Source organism: Paroedura picta, chromosome 18 (genome assembly GCF_049243985.1).
Source record: "Paroedura picta isolate Pp20150507F chromosome 18, Ppicta_v3.0, whole genome shotgun sequence".
Taxonomy (NCBI): domain Eukaryota; kingdom Metazoa; phylum Chordata; class Lepidosauria; order Squamata; family Gekkonidae; genus Paroedura; species Paroedura picta.
This window is the reverse complement of record NC_135386.1, coordinates 8,318,612-8,335,951: the sequence shown is the minus strand read 5'-3', so window position 1 is coordinate 8,335,951 and position 17,340 is coordinate 8,318,612. Positions and strand designations below refer to the sequence as shown.

The following is a 17,340-nucleotide window of genomic DNA, read 5'->3' as shown; positions in this document are numbered from 1 at the left end:
GCTCAGCCAGTTTTGCTCCTGGGCTCTTTTAACGTCCCAGTTCGTCCCGGTCCCTGGCAGGTGTGCTTAAATACATGCACATACGAATGGCTGTCAAGCACAGGTTGTTGTGCAGAGACTGTAGGACTACGATGTTTCCCAGTAGATCTCAGCAGCGTTCTCCCTCTCCAGTGATGATCCTGGAGGTGATGCAAGAGGGCCACCAACAAATTAGGGAGTCCAGAGGTTCCCCAGGCATGAAGAGCAATATGACTTTGTAAATTGAGAGGCGGGGGAGCACCCTGTCACCACCCCCTCCTGAGAGAGCAGCCTGTAGGTGCCTAAGCGTGTTTTAGGAGAGACTGAACAGCTGAAAGTCAGCTAAAGGGGAAGGTGGGAGGGTGGAATGAGCCTGCTAAAATCTCATCCCCCCCCCAAGCATCTTGGAGGGAGAGAGAAAATTGCCTTGTCTGCCTTACTTGGTCACTAGATTGTTACCAGCCAGAGCAGACAACAGTCAACTAAACCAGACCACTGGTCAAATCTGTTGTAAAGCAGTTCCAGATAATCAACATGAAGCCTTCTAGCCAAGCTACACGTTACACTGTACTCTAGTTCAGGGGTAGTCAACCTGTGGTCCTCCAGATGTCCATGGACTACAATTCCCATGAGCCCCTGCCAGCATTTGCTCATGGGAATTGTAGTCCATGGACATCTGGAGGACCACAGGTTGACTACCCCTGCTCTAGTTCACCACAAGGACCTACAGCTCTGTGAGTCCCGTGATTTGGGCGTGATTTGGATTGATACTGAGGGAGAAAGAGGGACGACCAAGTCTGTACCTTTGCACTTTTGATTCTGATTTCTACGCCCCAATGACACTTTGAGCGCTAATCCGGCAGCGACGCCAAAGCATCTGGCCAACTCTCTCTGGTTCGTTTGTTTCATTTGCTGTGACCTGGCTTTTCCCTCTCCACAGCATCTCTTGGAATGGTTTTAGACCCCCAAACGTTATGAAATGTAGCGCAGCTTCTCTTAAGGGATGCCAAAGGATGCAGAAACCGGCAAATAAATTACGACCATTGCATGATCCCGTGTGGCACCTGCCTTGCTCATTTATTTATTGAGAAGATGTTCCCTGAGATCAGGGTTCAAGTCATTCCTATCACAATTTTCAAGAGGACATTCACAAAACAAATCTTTGGAAGACTGTCCAGAGCTCACAAGCCGCGACAATACAGTGCTACAAACTTTACCCAGGTGGGACGGCATTAATGCTGGAACGGAATCTGCAGATTCCCCGAACGGAGAAACAGTCCTTACGGAAACGGTCTGAGGCCCTTTCCGCGTATTTATTTGGGAAGCGTCAAGTGAGATGCATCCAGCCGTCGGCGACATTATTTCGGTGACTTTCTGTCCGCTGATATAAATAGAGTAGCCTGTGACGCTCACCCCATTAGAGCAGCCTGAGGGATGGATCGTTTCTGGTAACCAGCTGACAACCACAACGTCTGCCGAAGACTCAGCTTGGACTTGGACATCGAGGGGAGCGTGTGGCGGGTCTGCGGATGGAGTCGTAAACAACATTTCCGCAGGTTTTTGCCGCAGCCCTCCCTGAGGCGTCACCAAGTCTTCCTGAGGCACAAGAGGTTCCACTTTGACACTGTATTGAGTGCTGGGGCTGAGGTTTTGGAAAGTATAGCCATAAATCCCTGCTTTGGCCACAGCATATTTCTTCTCATTAAGATACACCAGATGAGTGTAGCTACCACTGCTTGGGAACCAGGCGATTTTTGCTGACGTGGCATTGATGCTCCAAAGATTCAGGAAACTCAGATTTTGGGGATATGGCACTGCAGCCTGGACTTCACAAAACGTTCCTTCGGGTCTGTCAGAGAGGATACTAAGACATCCATCTTCCTCTAGGCTGTTGCTTTCCCCCTCGTGGCCCTGGGAAATGTCTCTTGGCTCGGAAGGAATAAAACCAAATAATTCATTCCCTGCCACCTCCTCGACTAAAGTTGAGGGCACCATCCCTCGTCTGCCATCCATTAACTCCCCTAGATAGAAACCTTCCTCATCGATTTCTCCACAGATATAAACATATTCTCCAGCGGTGAGGGGGAGTTCTGGCTGAAGCTTTCTAGGACTGTCGAAAGGGTCATGACTGTACCGTGCTAAGAAAAGACGAAGCCTGAAAGGATTTGGGTGGACGTGTTCCGTTTGGCGCTCTAATTCTTTCACTTGGGTTTCGAGGAGCTGGACTTCTTCGTGGTGTTCTCGTGTTATTTCTGTCTGGGCTTGCTGCAGTTGCTTTATTTCCTCTTCTTTCTTTTGCAGCTCTAGTAAAGTTTTCTGGTGTTCCTGTTCTAGCCGTTGCTGCCTTTCTGCTGTCTCCTGCATGCTCTTCACCACTTGTTCTAGATTCTGCACTTTGATTTCAAGGCCTTGAGTCAACTGGACCACGGAATTTCGCTCATCTGTTGCCTGTATCAATTTCACCTTCAGATCAGCGTTTTCATTCTCCACCTTCTCCACCCGCGTGTTCTTCCCGCGGAGTTCAGCGTTCTCCTCGGAGATCCTGGCATTTAGACTTAATAGTTGATGAAGTTTCAGTTTGGCGTCCTCGCGTGGCTTCTGGTTCTCCTCTACCGCCAGCCCGAGGTTCTCGCATGGCTTACATTTCCCGATCAGTTGCTTTTCTAAAAGCTGTAAGGGAGACTCATGCTTGAAATAAGCTTTTAAATGGCTGATTTCACAGTTCTTAGCATCCTTGCCGAATGGTAACACTTGTGGTTCTCCATGCTTCTTCAGTACGTTCAGTGTTTTGGGTTTCTTCTTGGCTAAAGAAGCGTCCGCCAAACAAATACAGAAGTTTGATGGTGCTTCCTGTAGGATGCCTGATGAAGAACCATTTCCAGTTATTCTAGAGGTCTGCTGGGAATCTTTTTGGGTCTTGAGTGCTGTCTCTAATTCTCGCAGTTCTCTCTGAGACTCTTGTAGCAAGCCATCCAAACTGCTGATATGGAGCAAGTGGGTGTTCTCCGTTTTGGCAGACAACTTCTCTTGGAGTTCCTCACACTCCTTCTGTAAGGCTTCTATTTGCTGGTCTTTAGCCAACAGGACATGGTCTTTTTCAGTCAAATCTTTTCCCTGACGCTGAGCACGTCCGTTCCCACCCAATTCCCTGTCAGAGCAATTCGATACTGAGGTGTTAACTCGGAGGTTAGATTCCTGGAGTTTCTCGGCCGCTTCTTCCAGCCGCTTGGCGACGACGGTCAACTCAGCACTTCTTCTCTTCAAGATTTTGACTTTGTCTGGAATGCCCGGGAAGCTGGACTTCCGTAGCAGCGTGTTCTGTTCCTCAAGGCGAGAGCATCTTTCCTGGAGAACCTTCCGGGCGTTCAACAGATCTGTGTTTTGCTTCCTCAGCTGGTTGCAACTATCTCCAGAGGACCAGCCTTGTTGGGGCAGGCTGTCTTGGACACGTTCTCCAGTGGCTCTCCAACTGTTGACTTTGTCTTCAGGCAGTGAAGAGGCCTGCCTGGCTCTGTGCAAGGACCCGGCAAGCAGCGGCTCCCCTTCAAAGCGCTCCAGGATATATTTCAGGAACAGACGCCTCTCCAGCTCGAGCTCCGCCTCCAAATGGCGGATCCGCGAGGCCTGTTCGCCATCGACCTCCCACCGGAGCTTGCTGAGGACTTCCTCGAGTTTTGCATGGCACTCCGTGCTCAGTCCCCCACCCGAGCCGCCTCCCCTTGTTCCACGGTTGCTGCTTCCGTGGATAACCAGCTCTTTAGCCAGCTGGCGCTGCAAGTCTCGAGCCTGCCGCATAGCCGCGTCTCGCTCCCGCTGCAGGAGCTCCTGGGCCTCACGCAGCTCGGCCTCCTTCCAGCGCAGGAGGTGCCGTATCTCGGCTTCTCGCAGCTTCTTGGTCTCCTCCTTCAGCTGCAGGATCTCCCGGGCCCGATTCTGCTCCCATTTCGAGCGGAGCTGGTCGGCGAGCAGCTGCCGGTCCTGCTCGGCTGCTTCACGGAGCTCCCGAACTTCGACGGCGAAGCGGCGTCGAGCCTCTTTCGAGCGCATGCGCTCGGCTTCCAGCTCCGCTCGCAGCGCCTCTCGTTCCCGCCGGTGGTCTTCCTGGAAGTGCGACTGGGGTGTCCTGCAGCTGCCGCCATTTCCCTTGCTTCCATGGGAGGGTTGGTGAGGATTGCGCAGGGATGGTGGCCCCCTGCCCCTGCCTGATGGAGTGTCCTTGCTCATGGCCGACCGCGTGGGGGGCCTACTTGCTTGCGTGCACTTGTTCATTTGAGTAGTCTACTCTGGACAAATTTTAAAGGACTTTTCCCTGAAAGATTTATGATCTCAGTCCACTAATTATTCTGACATCACATTGAGTTGGCGTGGAAACCGCATTTTGCAGTTGTCTGGGGCAACCCACTGCCTCTCAGTGTTACCCCCCACACACACACACACTATAGTGTGAAGGTAATTATAAGGTTGCTTTTATGGATTAGAACTGGAAACAGAGCATAATAGTCTATTTGAGGCTGGGGTTCCTTGACAGCCCTTGGAGGACTTCCCAAATGGGTGGGAGTTAATTGTTGATGTGGAACACATCTAATGGTGTGCCTCTTGGGATGGAAATGGGTTATGGAGATGACGTCTGTAGTCCCTCCCCAGTTAGCTGGCCAAAAATGGTAGGGAGGGAGAAAGGCGGCCAGTGGATTAGAGGCTGAGGCACCGGCCACGAGGGAGGAGGGAGGGAGGTGGAAGCGGAGGTCTCTGGGGGCCAGGATGGAGGCCACGTGGCTGACTGAGGCATCACCCCAGAGGCGTCTGAGGGCCTTGGTGGAGGCTGCATGGCTGGACAAAGCTGAGGCAGCATCCCAGAGGCCTCCGGGGGCTGTCCTCCAGGCCTCTGGGGGCCAGACCATAGGCTGCAACGCCGGCATAGACCCAGGCGTTGCCCTCCAGGCCAGAGGAGGCTGGGAACCTCCTGGGAGAACAGGTAAGGAGGGAGGGGAAAGGACTGTGTGTGTGTTTATGTGTGTGTGTGTGGGGGGGAAGAGACCAAGGAGTAGGTCGGGGAAGGGAGAGGGGAGGGGGTGGATCAAAGAGCTCCAAAGCAAGTATGTGTTCTACATTGCTGTGAGAGCCTGGGTGTCACTACTTTTATTATATATTTTTAAAATCTGTGAAACATTTATCGGGTGATATGGCCATATATGGTCATGTTGACCCCCCAAATAGCCCATGATGGGACCGGAGGGGAGGGGCCTGGGGTGGGCATGTACACAGCTCTGCTTCCCAAACATATTCTGCACAATTGCAACACTTCTGGGGTTTCTCAAAACCTGAAGCATGTTTCAGGGGTTTCTCAGTGGTAAGAAAGTTGAGAAAGGCTGTCTAAAGGGAAGCCAAAGAGCAAGGAAGCCAACAAATAAATCACAGCTATTACACTGCACAGTGTGGTAGCCTGCCTCATGTCTTTATTACTTGGAAAGATGTTCTCTGGGTTCAGAACTCAAGCCATTTCCATCCCACTTTTCAAGAGAACATGGACACGAGGAACCATCTGTGGTCTCTGGTTTGCTCTTAATAATCCCAATTTGAGTCGAAGACGCTTATCTTGTCGGTGTATTCTTTTGCAGGAACTGGCCTGCCCTATGATTCCAGGAATTCTTTCGAAGTCGTTTCCGGGATCACAGACTGGGACAATGCAGTGCTAGGAACTTCCCGTAAGCTTGATGGAATTAAAGCTGGGACGGAATCCGCAGATTCCCCGAACGGAGAAACAGTCCTTACAGAAACGGTCTGAGGCCCTTGCCGCGTATTTATTTGGGAAACGTTAAGTGAGACGCATCCCGCCGTCGGCGACATTATTTCAGTGACTTTCCGCCCACTGATATAAATACCGTACCCTGTGACTCTGACCCCATTTGATGACCCTGATGGGTGAATTGTTTCTGGCAGCCAGCTAATGACCAGAACATCTGCAGAAGAATCAGCTTGTACGTGGACATCAAGGGGAGCATGAGGCGGTCCTGCCGATGGAGTCATAAACAACATTTCTGCCGATTTCCGCCACAGCCCCTCACGGAGATACACCAAGTCTTCCTGAAGCACAAGAGCTTCCACTTGGACACGGTACTGACTGCTGGGTCTGAGGTTTTGAAAAGTATAGCAGCACATCCCAGCGTTGGTCACCTCATGCTTCTCCTCATTCAGGTATACTAGATGAGTGTGGTTATGATTTCCTGGGAACCAGGTGATTTGCGCTGATGTGGCAGTGACGTTCTGAAGATTCAGGAGACTCAGACTTTGGGGATGAGGAGATGCTGCCTGGCCTTCCCACAATGTCCCTTCTGCTCCGTCAGACAAAAGACTAAGATACTCATCTTCATCTGGGCAGTTGCGTTTCCTTTCGTGACCAGCATTTGGGCAGGAGAAATCTGGCTCAAGGGCTGAGTTATTGAGAACGTCCCTTGGCACCAAAGGAACGAAACTAAATAATTCATCCCCTGCCACTTCCTCGACTAAATTTGAGGGCACGAACCCTCGTCTGCCATCCATTAATTCCCCTACATAGAAGCCATCTTCATCCTTGCCTCCACAGATATAAACGTATTCTCCAGCTGTGAGGGGAAGTTCTGCCTCAGGATTTTGATTAGGACCACTGAAAGGATCATAACTGTATCTTGCTAAAAACCCACAAATTTTGAAAGGATTTCGATTATCCGATGGTCTCCGTATACAAACTTTATCTGCTTCCCACTCTTCCAATTGACCTCTTATATCTTCTGGATTTAGACCAGGCTTAGAACTGTTTTGCATGGATTCTGACCCAGATGAGTTTGAGCAAGTCAGGGCATCTTCCCTTAATATTTTATGACGTTTCCGTTCGACCTCGTAACTCTCTTTTTCTTCTACCCCATGTCTGAGGTTTCCCCACAGCTTCCGTTCTTCAACAAGCTGCTTCTCGGGAAGCTGTAACTGGGGTTTGTTCTTTGAATCTGTTTTTAAAGTGCTGTTTTTGTAGCTTTTGGCCCCATTTCCTAATGGCAGTACCAGTGCATCTGCCTCTCGCTTCGCCGTCTTCCATGTTTTCGGTTTCTTCTTTGCTAAAGAGGCCTTGAAACGTCCATGGATGGTGGATGATGCTTCCTGAATGACGGATGACAAAGAACCATTCGATGTTACTCTAGGGTACTGAAAACAATCCCTCGGAGACTGGAGTTTCCTTGGTCTCCGTAATCGTAGGACACCCCTCTGAGACTCTTGCAGCCATCCATCGAAACCACTGCTGTTGAACAAAGCGTTGTCCTCCTTTCTTGCAGGTAACTTAGCCTGGAGTTCCTGACACACTTGTAAGACTTCTGTCGGTGGGTCTTTGGCCAGCAGGACACTGTCTTGCTCATACAGATGTTTTGCCTGCTGCTCACACAATTCCCTATCAGAGCAATCCAATGGTCCTGGGGGACTGCTGACTCTGAGCTTAGATTCCTGGAGTTTCTCGGCTGCTTCGTCTAGCTGCTTGACGATCCCAGCTAGCTCGCCACTTCCCTTCAATATGTTCATGTTGTCCTGAACATCTGGGGAGCGTTTCTTCCTCAGCAGTAAGTTCGGTTCCGCGAGGTGGGTGCATCTTTCCTCCAAGACCTTCCGAGCATTCAACAGGCCTGCGTCCTGCTTCTTCAGCTGGTGATGACCCCCTCCAGTCAACCGCCCTTGCTGGGAAAGGCCTCCTCCTGCAGGTTCTCCTGCCGCCCTCCAGCAGTTGACTTTGGTTTCGGGGGGCGGAGAGACCTGCGCGAACCTGTGCAGGGGCCAAGCTAGGAGATGCTCCCCTTCAAAGCTCTCCAGAATATACTTCAAGAACAGCCGCCTTTCCAGGTCGAGCTCCGCCTCCAGGTGGCGGATCCGGGAGGCCTGATCGCCGTCAACCTCCCACCGGAGCTGGCCTAGGACTTCTTCGAGTTTTGCACTGCACTCCGCACTCAGTCCCGCACCTGAGCTGCCTCCTCGTGTTCCACGGCTGCTGCTGCTGCTGCCATGGCTGACCAGCTCTTTGGCCAGCTGACGCTGCAAGTCCCGCATGTGCCGCATGGCAGCATCGCGTTCCCGCTGCAGGAGCTCCTGGGCCTCACGCAGCTCGGCCTCTTTCCAGCGCAGGAGCTGCCGGATTTCGGATTCTCGCAGCCTCTTGGTCTCTTCCTTCAGCTGCTGGATCTCCCGGGCCCGCTGTTGCTCCCATTTGGAGTGCAGCTGGTCGGCGAGCAGCTGCCGGTCCCGCTCGGCTGCTTCCCGGAGCTCCCGGACCTCAACTGTGAAGCGGTGCCAGGCCTCCTTTGAGCGCAGGCGCTCGGCTTCCAGCTCCGCTCGCAGTGCCTCACGTTCCTGCCGGTGGTCTTCGTGGAAGTGTGGCTGGGGTGGCCTGCCCCTGCTGCCGTTTCCCCTGCTTCCCTGGGAGGGTTGGTGAGGGTCGCGCAGGGATGGAGGCCCCCCGTCCCTGCCTGAGGGGGTGTCCTTGGTCATGGCTGACCACTCCAGAGGCCTACTTGCTGGCTTGCACTTGTTTGTTTGAGTACTTCCCCCTGAACGTCTGATGAAGTATTTCTCTCTAAATGATTCATGACCTCACTCCTCTTATTTCTATGACCTCACACTAAGTTGCCACTTTTGTGTGGTTGCTTTGGGCAATCCACTGACTCTCACTCTCCGCTCCCCATAACCACGTGGAGATAATTACATCAGCCTACCTTATAAGGCTGTATTTATGGATTAGAATAACATATCCTCCATGATTGTGCCATTTCAGGGGTTTCGTGGAGCCTGAAGAATGTTTCAGGGGTTTCTCAATGGCCCTGGATGGATTCCCCAAATAGGTGGGAGTTAATGGTCAGATAATTGAGAGAGGCTGGATTAGAATAACATAAGGTGTGATTTGAATATTTAAAGCACTAAACAGAAAGATCTTTATTATGGTTTATACAAATGCCAAGTGTTCATACCTGAAGACCAAACATACACTCCAGCCATGAGATCAGGGCCTATTCTGCACACAATAGATGTGCTTTCAATGTACTTTAGAAGTAGATTTTCCTGTTCTGCACAGGAAACTCCAGCTGCCAAAGCACATTGAAAATGCATTATTCAATGTGTGCGGAATAGGCCTAAGTCCTATAATATTACAATACAGCCGAAGCTAACATCATTCCCCACTCAATGAAAAAGTCCCTTGATGACCCTGGAAGGGTTTTCCAAACGGGTGGAAGTTAATTTATTATATTTTTTAAAAAATTGTTAACTATGTATCGAGTGATATGACCATATATGTTCCTATCAAACCCCGCCATGGCCAAAGATGGTTGAAAAAGCTTCATCTAATCCATAGCTCCACATTACCACGGGTATGTGGAGAGGGGGGTGGGTGAGTCTGAAAGGCAGTGGATAGCCCTAGGCAACCACAAAAAGTAGTTTCCATGGCAACTCAGTATGATGTCAGAGAAATAAGAGGAATTAGGTCATAATCATTCAGGGTAAGGTACTTAAGTCATTTGGGGAAAACTACCCAAATGAACAAGTGCAAACGAGCAAGCAGGTCAGTCATGAGCAAGGAAACGCCTTCAGGCAGGGGCAGGGGGCCTCCATCCCTGCGCAATCCTCCCCAACCCTCCCGCGGAAGCAAGGGAAATGGCGGCAGCTGCAGGCCACCCCAATCGCATTTCCAGGAAGACCACCGGCGGGAACGAGAGGCGCTTCGAGCGGAGCTGGAAGCCGAGCGCATGCGCTCGAAAGAGGCCCAACGCCGCTTCACTGTTGAGATCCGGGAGCTCCGGGAAGCAGCCGAGCGGGACCGGCAGCTATTGGCTGACCAGCTCCACTCCAAATGGGAGCAGCAGCAAGCTCGGGAGATCCAGCAGCTGAAGCAGGAGACCAAGAAGCTGCGAGAAGCCGAGATACGGGACCTCCTGCGCTGGAAGAAGGCCGAGCTGCACGAGGCCCAGCAGCTCCTGCAACAGGAGCGAGACGCGGCTATGCGGCAGGCTCGAGACTTGCAGCGCCAGCTGGCAAAGGAGCTGGTTCTCCACGAAAGCGGCAGTCGTGGACCAAGAGGAGGCGGCTCAGGAGGGCGACTGAGCACGGAGTGCCATGCAAAACTCGAAGAAGTCCTCGGCAAGCTCCGGTGGGAGGTCGACAGCGATCAGGCCATCCGGATCCGCCACCTGGAGGAGGAGCTCGAACTGGAGAGGCGCCTGTTCCTGAAATATATCCTGGAGCGCTTTGAAGGGAAACCTCTCCTCGCGGCATCCCTGGACAGGTTCAGGAAGGCCTCCCTGCCCACGGAAGACAAAGTTAATAGCTGGAGAGCCACCGGCGAATGTGTCCAAGAAAACCTGCCCCAGCAAGGCTGGTCCTCTGGAGACAGTTATAACCAGCTGAGGAAGCAGAACACAGACCTGTTGAACGCCCGGAAGGTTCTAGAGCAAAGATGCTCTCACCTCGAGGAGGAGAACGCAGTGCTAAGGGAGCAAAGCTTGCCGGACATGCAAGAGAAAGTGAGAATACTGAAAAGGAAAAGCGCCGAACTGATTGTCATTGCCAAGCGGCTGGAGGAAGCAGCTGAGAAACTCCAGGAATCTAACTGCGGTATGAGCAACACCCCGGGAACATTGGCCCTGTGTGGCTCTGGTAGGGACTTGTGTGAAAATGGGCTTGCTCTACAGCAGGGAAAAGATCTGAACGAGCAAGACCGTGTCCTGCTGGCTAAAGACCAGCAAATAGAGGCCTTACAGAAGGAGTGTGAGGAACTCCAGGCTAGGTTATCTGCAAGGAAGGAGAACCACCGTTTACTTGATATCAACGAGTTGGATAGCTGGCTACGAGAGTCCCGGAGGGAAGTCCTACGATTGCGGAGGCTCATAGCCCTCAAGTCCCAGAGGGATTCTGCGCAGACCTCTGGCGTAACTGGAAATGGGTCTTCATCAGGCATCCTACAGGAAGCACCATCAAGCAACCAGGTGTGTTTCGAGGACATTCCTTTAGCCAAGAAGAAACGCAAAACACCGAACATATTGAAGAAGCCTGGAGAACCACAAGAACTACCATTCAGCAGCGACGCTAAGAACTGTGAAATCAGCAATTTAATAAGCCATTCCAAGCACGAGTCTCCCTTACAGCTTTTGGAAAAGCAACTAGTTGGGAAATATAAGCCAGGTGAGAACCTCGGGCTGGTGGCAGAGGAGAACCAGAAGAAACGTGAGGACGTCAAACTGAAACTTCATAAACTATTAAGTCTAAATGCCCGGATCTCAGAAGAAAATGCTAAACTCCGCGGGAAAAACGAGCGGGTGGAGAAGGTGGAGAATGAGAACGCTGATCTGAAGGTGAAAGTGATACAGGCAACGGACGAGCGAAATTCCGTGGTCCAGTTGACTCAAGGCCTTGAAATCAAAGTGCAGAATCTAGAACAAGCGGTGAAGAGCATGCAAGAGACAGCAGAACGGCAGCAACAGCTAGAACGGGAACACCAGAAAACTTTACTAGAGCTGCAAAAGAAAGAAGAGGAAATACGACAGCTGCGGCAAGCCCAGACAGAAATAACACGAGAACACCAAGAAGAAGTCCAGCTCTTTGAAACCCAAGTGAAAGAATTAGAACGTCTACATCTCAGTCATTTGGGACACATCCATCCAAATCCTTTCAGACTCCGTCTTTTTTTAGCACGGTATAGTTATGATCCTTTCAGCGGTCCTAATAAGAATCCCGAGGCGGAACTTCCCCTCATAGCTGGAGAATATGTTTATATCTGTGGAGACAAAGATGAAGATGGCTTTTATGCAGGGCAATTAATGGATGGCAGACGAGGGTTCGTGCCCTCAAATTTAGTCGAGGAAGTGGCAGGGAATGAATTGTTCAGTTTTATTCCTTCGGAACCAAGCAACATTTCCTACGACTCGGCCCGTGAATTCAGCTTCTCCCGCCAAAGCCCTGGCCTTGAGGAAAAAAGCAACAGCCCACAGGAAGATCGATGTGTTAATCTTCTGTGTGATGGAGCAGAAGGGACGTTGTGCGAAATCCAAGCAACAGCGCCTTATCCCCAAAATCTAAGTCTCCTGAATCTTAGGAACATCACTGCCACATCAGCCGAAATCGCCTGGTTCCCAAGCGGTGGTAGCTGCACTCATCTGGTGTATCTTAATGAGGAGAAACATGATGAGACCAAACCAGGGATCCACGGTTATACTTTCCGAAACCTCAACCCCAGCACTCAGTACCGTGTCAGAGTAGAACCTCTTGTGCCTCGGGAAGACTGGGTGTATCCTCAGGGGTGGTTGGAGCCAAAATCTGCGGAAATGACCTTTACGACTCCATCGGCCGGACCACCTCCTGCTCCCCTCGATGTCCGCGTACAAGCTGGTTCCTCGGCAGACGAACCCGTTATTAGCTGGTTACCAGAAACCATTCATCCATCAGGGTCATATAACGGGGTCAAGGTCACAGGCTACGCTGTTTATATCAATGGGCACAAAGTCACAAATATAATGTCACCAACAGCTGCAGGCATCTCTTTGGATGCATCCGAAATAAATATGCGACAAGGGCCTCAGACAGTTTCGGTAAGGACTGTTTCTCCGTTCGGGGAATCTGCGGATTCCGTTCCGGCCTTAATTCCATCCAACCTGTGGAATGTTTGTAGCACTGCATTGTCCCAGTCTGTGACCCCCGAACAGACTTCAAAAAATTTATTGGAATCAGAAGGCTGGCTGATGCCTGACAGTGAAGACACTGGTATGCAAAGCATCTTTGGCTCAAAATGGGATAATTAGGAGCAAAACCGGACAACAAAACGACTGGAGAGGATTCCTCTTGTCGATGTTCTCGTGGAAATTGTGATAGGAGTGTCTTGGGCCCTGAGACCATTTTCTAAATGAATAAATGAACAAGGCAGACGGCCACACTGGATACTATAACCGTGGCAATTTGTTTTCCTGCACGCTTGTCCTTTGTCATTCCGTACGAATGCATTTTATAATGGTTGGGGTCTAAAACTGTTCACAGACTCACATGCCGTGGCCAGGGAAAAGCCAAATCGTGGCAATCGTCATATTCAGATAGAACAACTAAATTGAGAGTTGCCCAGAGGTTTTGGTGTTTCCGGATCAGCCCTTCAAGTGACGCGGCAGCACCAATGCAACCCTGAATGTTTAGATGTTGCCCGACCTCTTTCTCCCACCGTCCCAATCCAAATCAGCCCCCCTAATGTGGTGCCCAGAAGATGCCCCTGGACACTCACAACTGTGGTATGGCTGTAGGTCCTTGTGGTGAATTATGACCATATATGGGCATGTTGACCCTGCTCCCAAAACGGCCAATGATGGACCTGGAGGGGGTGGGAAGGGGAGGAGCCCCAGGTGGGCGTGTCCACATCCATGCTTCACAACCTTCTTCGGCACAATCACACCACCTCTAGGGTTTCTCAAAGCCTGAAATGTGTAAAATTCTGCGATGTAAATGTAAAAATTCTGAGAAGGGCTGCTCCAGGAGAATGTACAGGGCAGCATGCTTGGGGGGGGGGGGAAGGTAACTGAAGAGCAAGTATGAGCAATAGGGTTGTGAGTGCCCTGCATAGTGCAGGGGGTGGGATTAGATGACCCAGGAGATCTTTTCCAACTCTATGATTCTAAGTAGACAATGCCAGACGCCAACAAGAATTTAATGTTGCAAAACCTCTGGAGAAACGAAGTGTTTTAGCTGCACATCCATGCAGCCAACGGCGCGCTGAAAAGCAGCAGAAACCAAATACGTTACACAGACCAAATTTATTCATTTTTTTAAAATTCTCGAGCTTAAAAGCTAATCTCGCCCCGTTTTTGATAGTTTTCAAATGTTTAGTGTTGGGAATGCTAAGGAATGAATCAAGGTCTATTGCTCTGCTTATTTTCCAGGTCTAGTAAATAGGTTCGTAGCGGCCATTGTGCTAATATATAAAAAGGAAGATACCCTGAGAAAATTCTCCCTTTCGTCCCATAATCCTGTTATTCCGTGAAATTATATGCAGGACAGTCCTAAGTATGTTTACTCAGGAGCAAGAGTTCCTGTGAGTTCAGTAAGACTTACTCACTAGTAAGAGTACTCAAGTCTGCAGCTCTCTTGCCAGAATCCAGAACACGTATATGTCTCTTCATTGTACACAGGTAACAAAATCATTTCAGGATACTTTGATGTCTGTTCCAGGATCGTCCTGACCGACACAGGTGCAGAGATAATGCAGCATTAATATTTCTTTATAAAATACCTTTCTCAGCTGTTTAGGAAAAAGAAAAAGAAATCCAATAAAGCTAGAAAGGCCTTGTAAAAAGAGGTACGGAGGAAAATATACAGCATGCAGAATTTTAAAACACAAAACCGACGGTTAGTCATTGAAAACATTCCCCTGCAAAATAATACAGATTTGGTTTCCATCAGCTCTACGCTGTAAACATACAAAGGAACTGAAGACGGTGTACTTAGGAGTGAATGCTCCTTCCCACATTTGGCAGCAGTATTAGTTTAAAAAGAGAGAGACACACACAAGTCGATCAAGAGGGAGTCGCTGTCTTGCTTGCTGGCCCAGCTCTCTAAACAGCTTCTGCACAGGGACAGTTTCCCACAGAAGCTCTGATCACTGCTGCAAATGCAAAGACTTGTGGAAAATGGAACAGGTGGAATTCCTGCAGTGCGTGAAGTATCTTCAAATACATGGGTAGCCCCCTGTCAGGAGCCTGGGCGCAAGGGCCAGTGGAAAAAGACTGCGATCCCAACTTGAGTCAACGTCTGGTTCAAAATGATTGTTCATTCACAGATTTAAACGGCAGCGGCGGCTGCACGATGACAAACAAATTAGCGACTGGTGGATCTGGTGCAGTGCGAGAGGGTGATGAAGCCGCAAACAAATCTGGCAGCTTTCACATTCTGCATTTGGATTTAATACATTTCTGCCCCACTCTTCTCCCCAAAGGGGATCCAAAGTGGCTAGCTTGCCTCTGTTTTGTCTTCGTAGCAACCCTCGTAGAGTCCAGGGTCACCCAACAAGCTTCCATGGTACGAGCGGGATTTGAACCCGGGCCTTCCAGATCCTAATCTGACACTCTGACTCACTACACCGCACAGGCTCTTTTGTTTGTTTGTTTTTTGCATTTTTGTGGATTTCCCCCCCAAACTTTTGCCTAACAGAACTTGATGTGACAAAATGGATAAGAAGCATTCATGATAGTGTAGCCTTCACTTTCCATGACAGTATCATCATATAAAACAAAACAAAACAGAAAGTCACAATGAAAGAATTTGTTTTTCTGTTTCCAATTCATTCGGGGCTTTGTTTGGCAGTTCCTGTGAGATTTACGCAGAGCCATCGGACACCGAGAGAAATCCCGTCTCCCAAGAACACCTCGATTCAAAAGGCACATTCTTACCACCTTAGCAGTTTCTTCAAGTCAGTTTGGCGTTTGTGTGAAGGTTGGATTGTGCTTTTCTTTTCCGTTTTCTAACATTTGTCACCAATTCTTTCCCCCACTCCCCCATTAAAAAAAAAAAATCCTCAAAAGTGACTCAGGTGCATAACTTCTCCACAAACACTCTCTTGATCATCAGGGAATTTGTTTTCCTACATAGCTTTGTGGGCGGAACTACAGAATTGGAAGCAGACACACACATGGGCATATGTACAGACACGCACATGGAAAAGTAGTCCTTCTGGCACAGCAGGCTGTCCACTGGCTGTGGCATTTGCTGGCAGCAGTTGATTCTAGAGGGTCTTTGGTCAAGGGAGGGCAAGAATTGTCTTGGCGATGTCCCAAACTGACTGAATTACTTGTATTCCAAAGTACCCTCATTCCTCAGCCAGTTTCCGCACTGGCTGGTTCAGATTTAATTCGCTTCCGGACGAGATGATCGGCAGCTTGTTCTCCATGTGGTAGCGAATCAGGTGGCCGACGCTGTCGAAGGTGTGGTCTTTAGTTCTCACCTAGGGAAGGGTGCAAAATAAACGGGTCAGGCCCTTGTCGGCTGGCGATACAGACTGCGTTTTGCGAAGCAAGTTAAAGTAGCGTAGTCATCCAGTCCGCTGGCTGAGTCGGTGTGATGAGATTTAGGTGGCCAACAGGCAAAGGGAAAAAATACCCCTAAAATATCAATATATCAGTGTAGCGTTGTAATGATCGTTTAAGCAGATTCTCTGAAAAGAAGTCAGTCTCTATTTCCACCCTTCAGGGCAGTCTTGCTCAACTTTTTTGCCGCTGAGAAACCCCTGAAACATTTTTTAGGCTTCGAGAAACCCCAGGAGGGGTGCTATCAAGCAGAGCAGGGGTAGTCAACCTGTTGTCCTCCAGATGTTCATGGACTACAATTCCCATGAGCCCCTGCCAGTGTTTGCTCATGGGAATTGTAGTCCACGAACATCTGGAGGACCACAGGTTGACTACCCCTGGTGCAGAGTACGGTTGGGAAGCATACATGCCCTCCTGGGCCCCTTCCCTTCCCTTCCCTTCCCTTCCCTTCCCTTCCCTTCCCTTCCCTTCCCTTCCCTTCCCTTCCCTTCCCTTCCCTTCCCTTCCCTTCCCTTCCCTTCCCTTCCCTTCCCTTCCCTTCCCTTCCCTTCCCTTCCCTTCCCTTCCCTTCCCTTCCCTTCCCTTCCCTTCCCTTCCTTCCCTTCCCTTCCCTTCCCCTTCCCCTTCCCCTTCCCCTTCCCCTTCCCCTTCCCCTTCCCGGTCCATCACTGGCCATTTGGGGAGCAGGCAGCAGGTCAATCACGCGGTAAATGTTTAACACCTTGGGAAAATATATGAAAATTAATTAACTCTCACCCATTCAAGAATTGGCCTTCCAGGGCTATCAGGAAACCCCAGGGTTTCCCCAAAGCCATGCTTGAAAAAACCTGCCTTAGGGAAGAATACTTTTTCTCAAACAAAAGCTAGGAATTCAGAGAACCTGCTGAAGCCCTGATGACCACACTACATTGATATACCAATATTTTAGGAAATATTTTAGGGGGATTTGACGCAGCCAAAGACATGCAGGGGAAAATCAACGAACTCCACAATTTTGAAAATGCACAGGGAGGCCGACGTCTGGAACAAAAATGCCAGAATTGATTCCAATGCTTCTGCAGATCAACCTGTAGGAGAAGCCTAGTGTGCAGAAAAGGTTTGTACTTGGCAGAAGTTCCCTCTTGAAACCCAACTATTAATTGCACACACTAGGGGGTGCTGTTGCTACACAGTTTGAGCCTTGGAACTTCCAAGTTGGAACTTCCGAGTCGGAACTTCCGAGCGGAACCCCAAATTCTGGGGGGCAGGTCAGCTCCTTCCCCAAACACCC

At 50.0% G+C, this 17,340-nt stretch overlaps 4 protein-coding genes across 5 annotated transcripts in view; 1 reads left to right on the top strand and 3 right to left on the bottom strand.

The window, feature by feature from the left end:
- Window positions 1-1,075: 1,075 nt before the first annotated feature.
- LOC143827831 (RIMS-binding protein 3C-like) lies at window positions 1,076-4,391 on the bottom strand. Its single transcript, XM_077317793.1, has one exon. The coding sequence runs from the start codon at window positions 4,285-4,287 to the stop codon at window positions 1,096-1,098; it is 3,192 nt and encodes a 1,063-aa protein (XP_077173908.1). The 5' UTR covers window positions 4,288-4,391; the 3' UTR covers window positions 1,076-1,095.
- Window positions 4,392-5,436: 1,045 nt separating this feature from the next.
- Window positions 5,437-8,575, bottom strand: LOC143827832 (RIMS-binding protein 3C-like). Its single transcript, XM_077317795.1, has one exon. It carries the CDS (start codon window positions 8,515-8,517, stop codon window positions 5,647-5,649), a length of 2,871 nt encoding a protein of 956 aa, XP_077173910.1. The 5' UTR covers window positions 8,518-8,575; the 3' UTR covers window positions 5,437-5,646.
- Window positions 8,576-9,558: 983 nt separating this feature from the next.
- LOC143827927 (peripheral-type benzodiazepine receptor-associated protein 1-like) lies at window positions 9,559-12,956 on the top strand. The gene has a single exon (XM_077318012.1). It carries the CDS (start codon window positions 9,591-9,593, stop codon window positions 12,810-12,812), a length of 3,222 nt encoding a protein of 1,073 aa, XP_077174127.1. The 5' UTR covers window positions 9,559-9,590; the 3' UTR covers window positions 12,813-12,956.
- An 830-nt stretch (window positions 12,957-13,786) lies between these two features.
- The window catches only part of SHC4 (SHC adaptor protein 4), a 46,091-nt gene continuing 42,537 nt past the window's right edge, over window positions 13,787-17,340 (bottom strand). For both annotated transcript variants that reach the window (XM_077318219.1, XM_077318220.1), the window contains exon 13: window positions 13,787-15,988. In XM_077318219.1, the coding sequence (XP_077174334.1) occupies window positions 15,854-15,988 (135 nt within the window). In that variant the 3' untranslated portion in view covers window positions 13,787-15,853. The remainder of the gene's footprint in view (window positions 15,989-17,340) is intronic.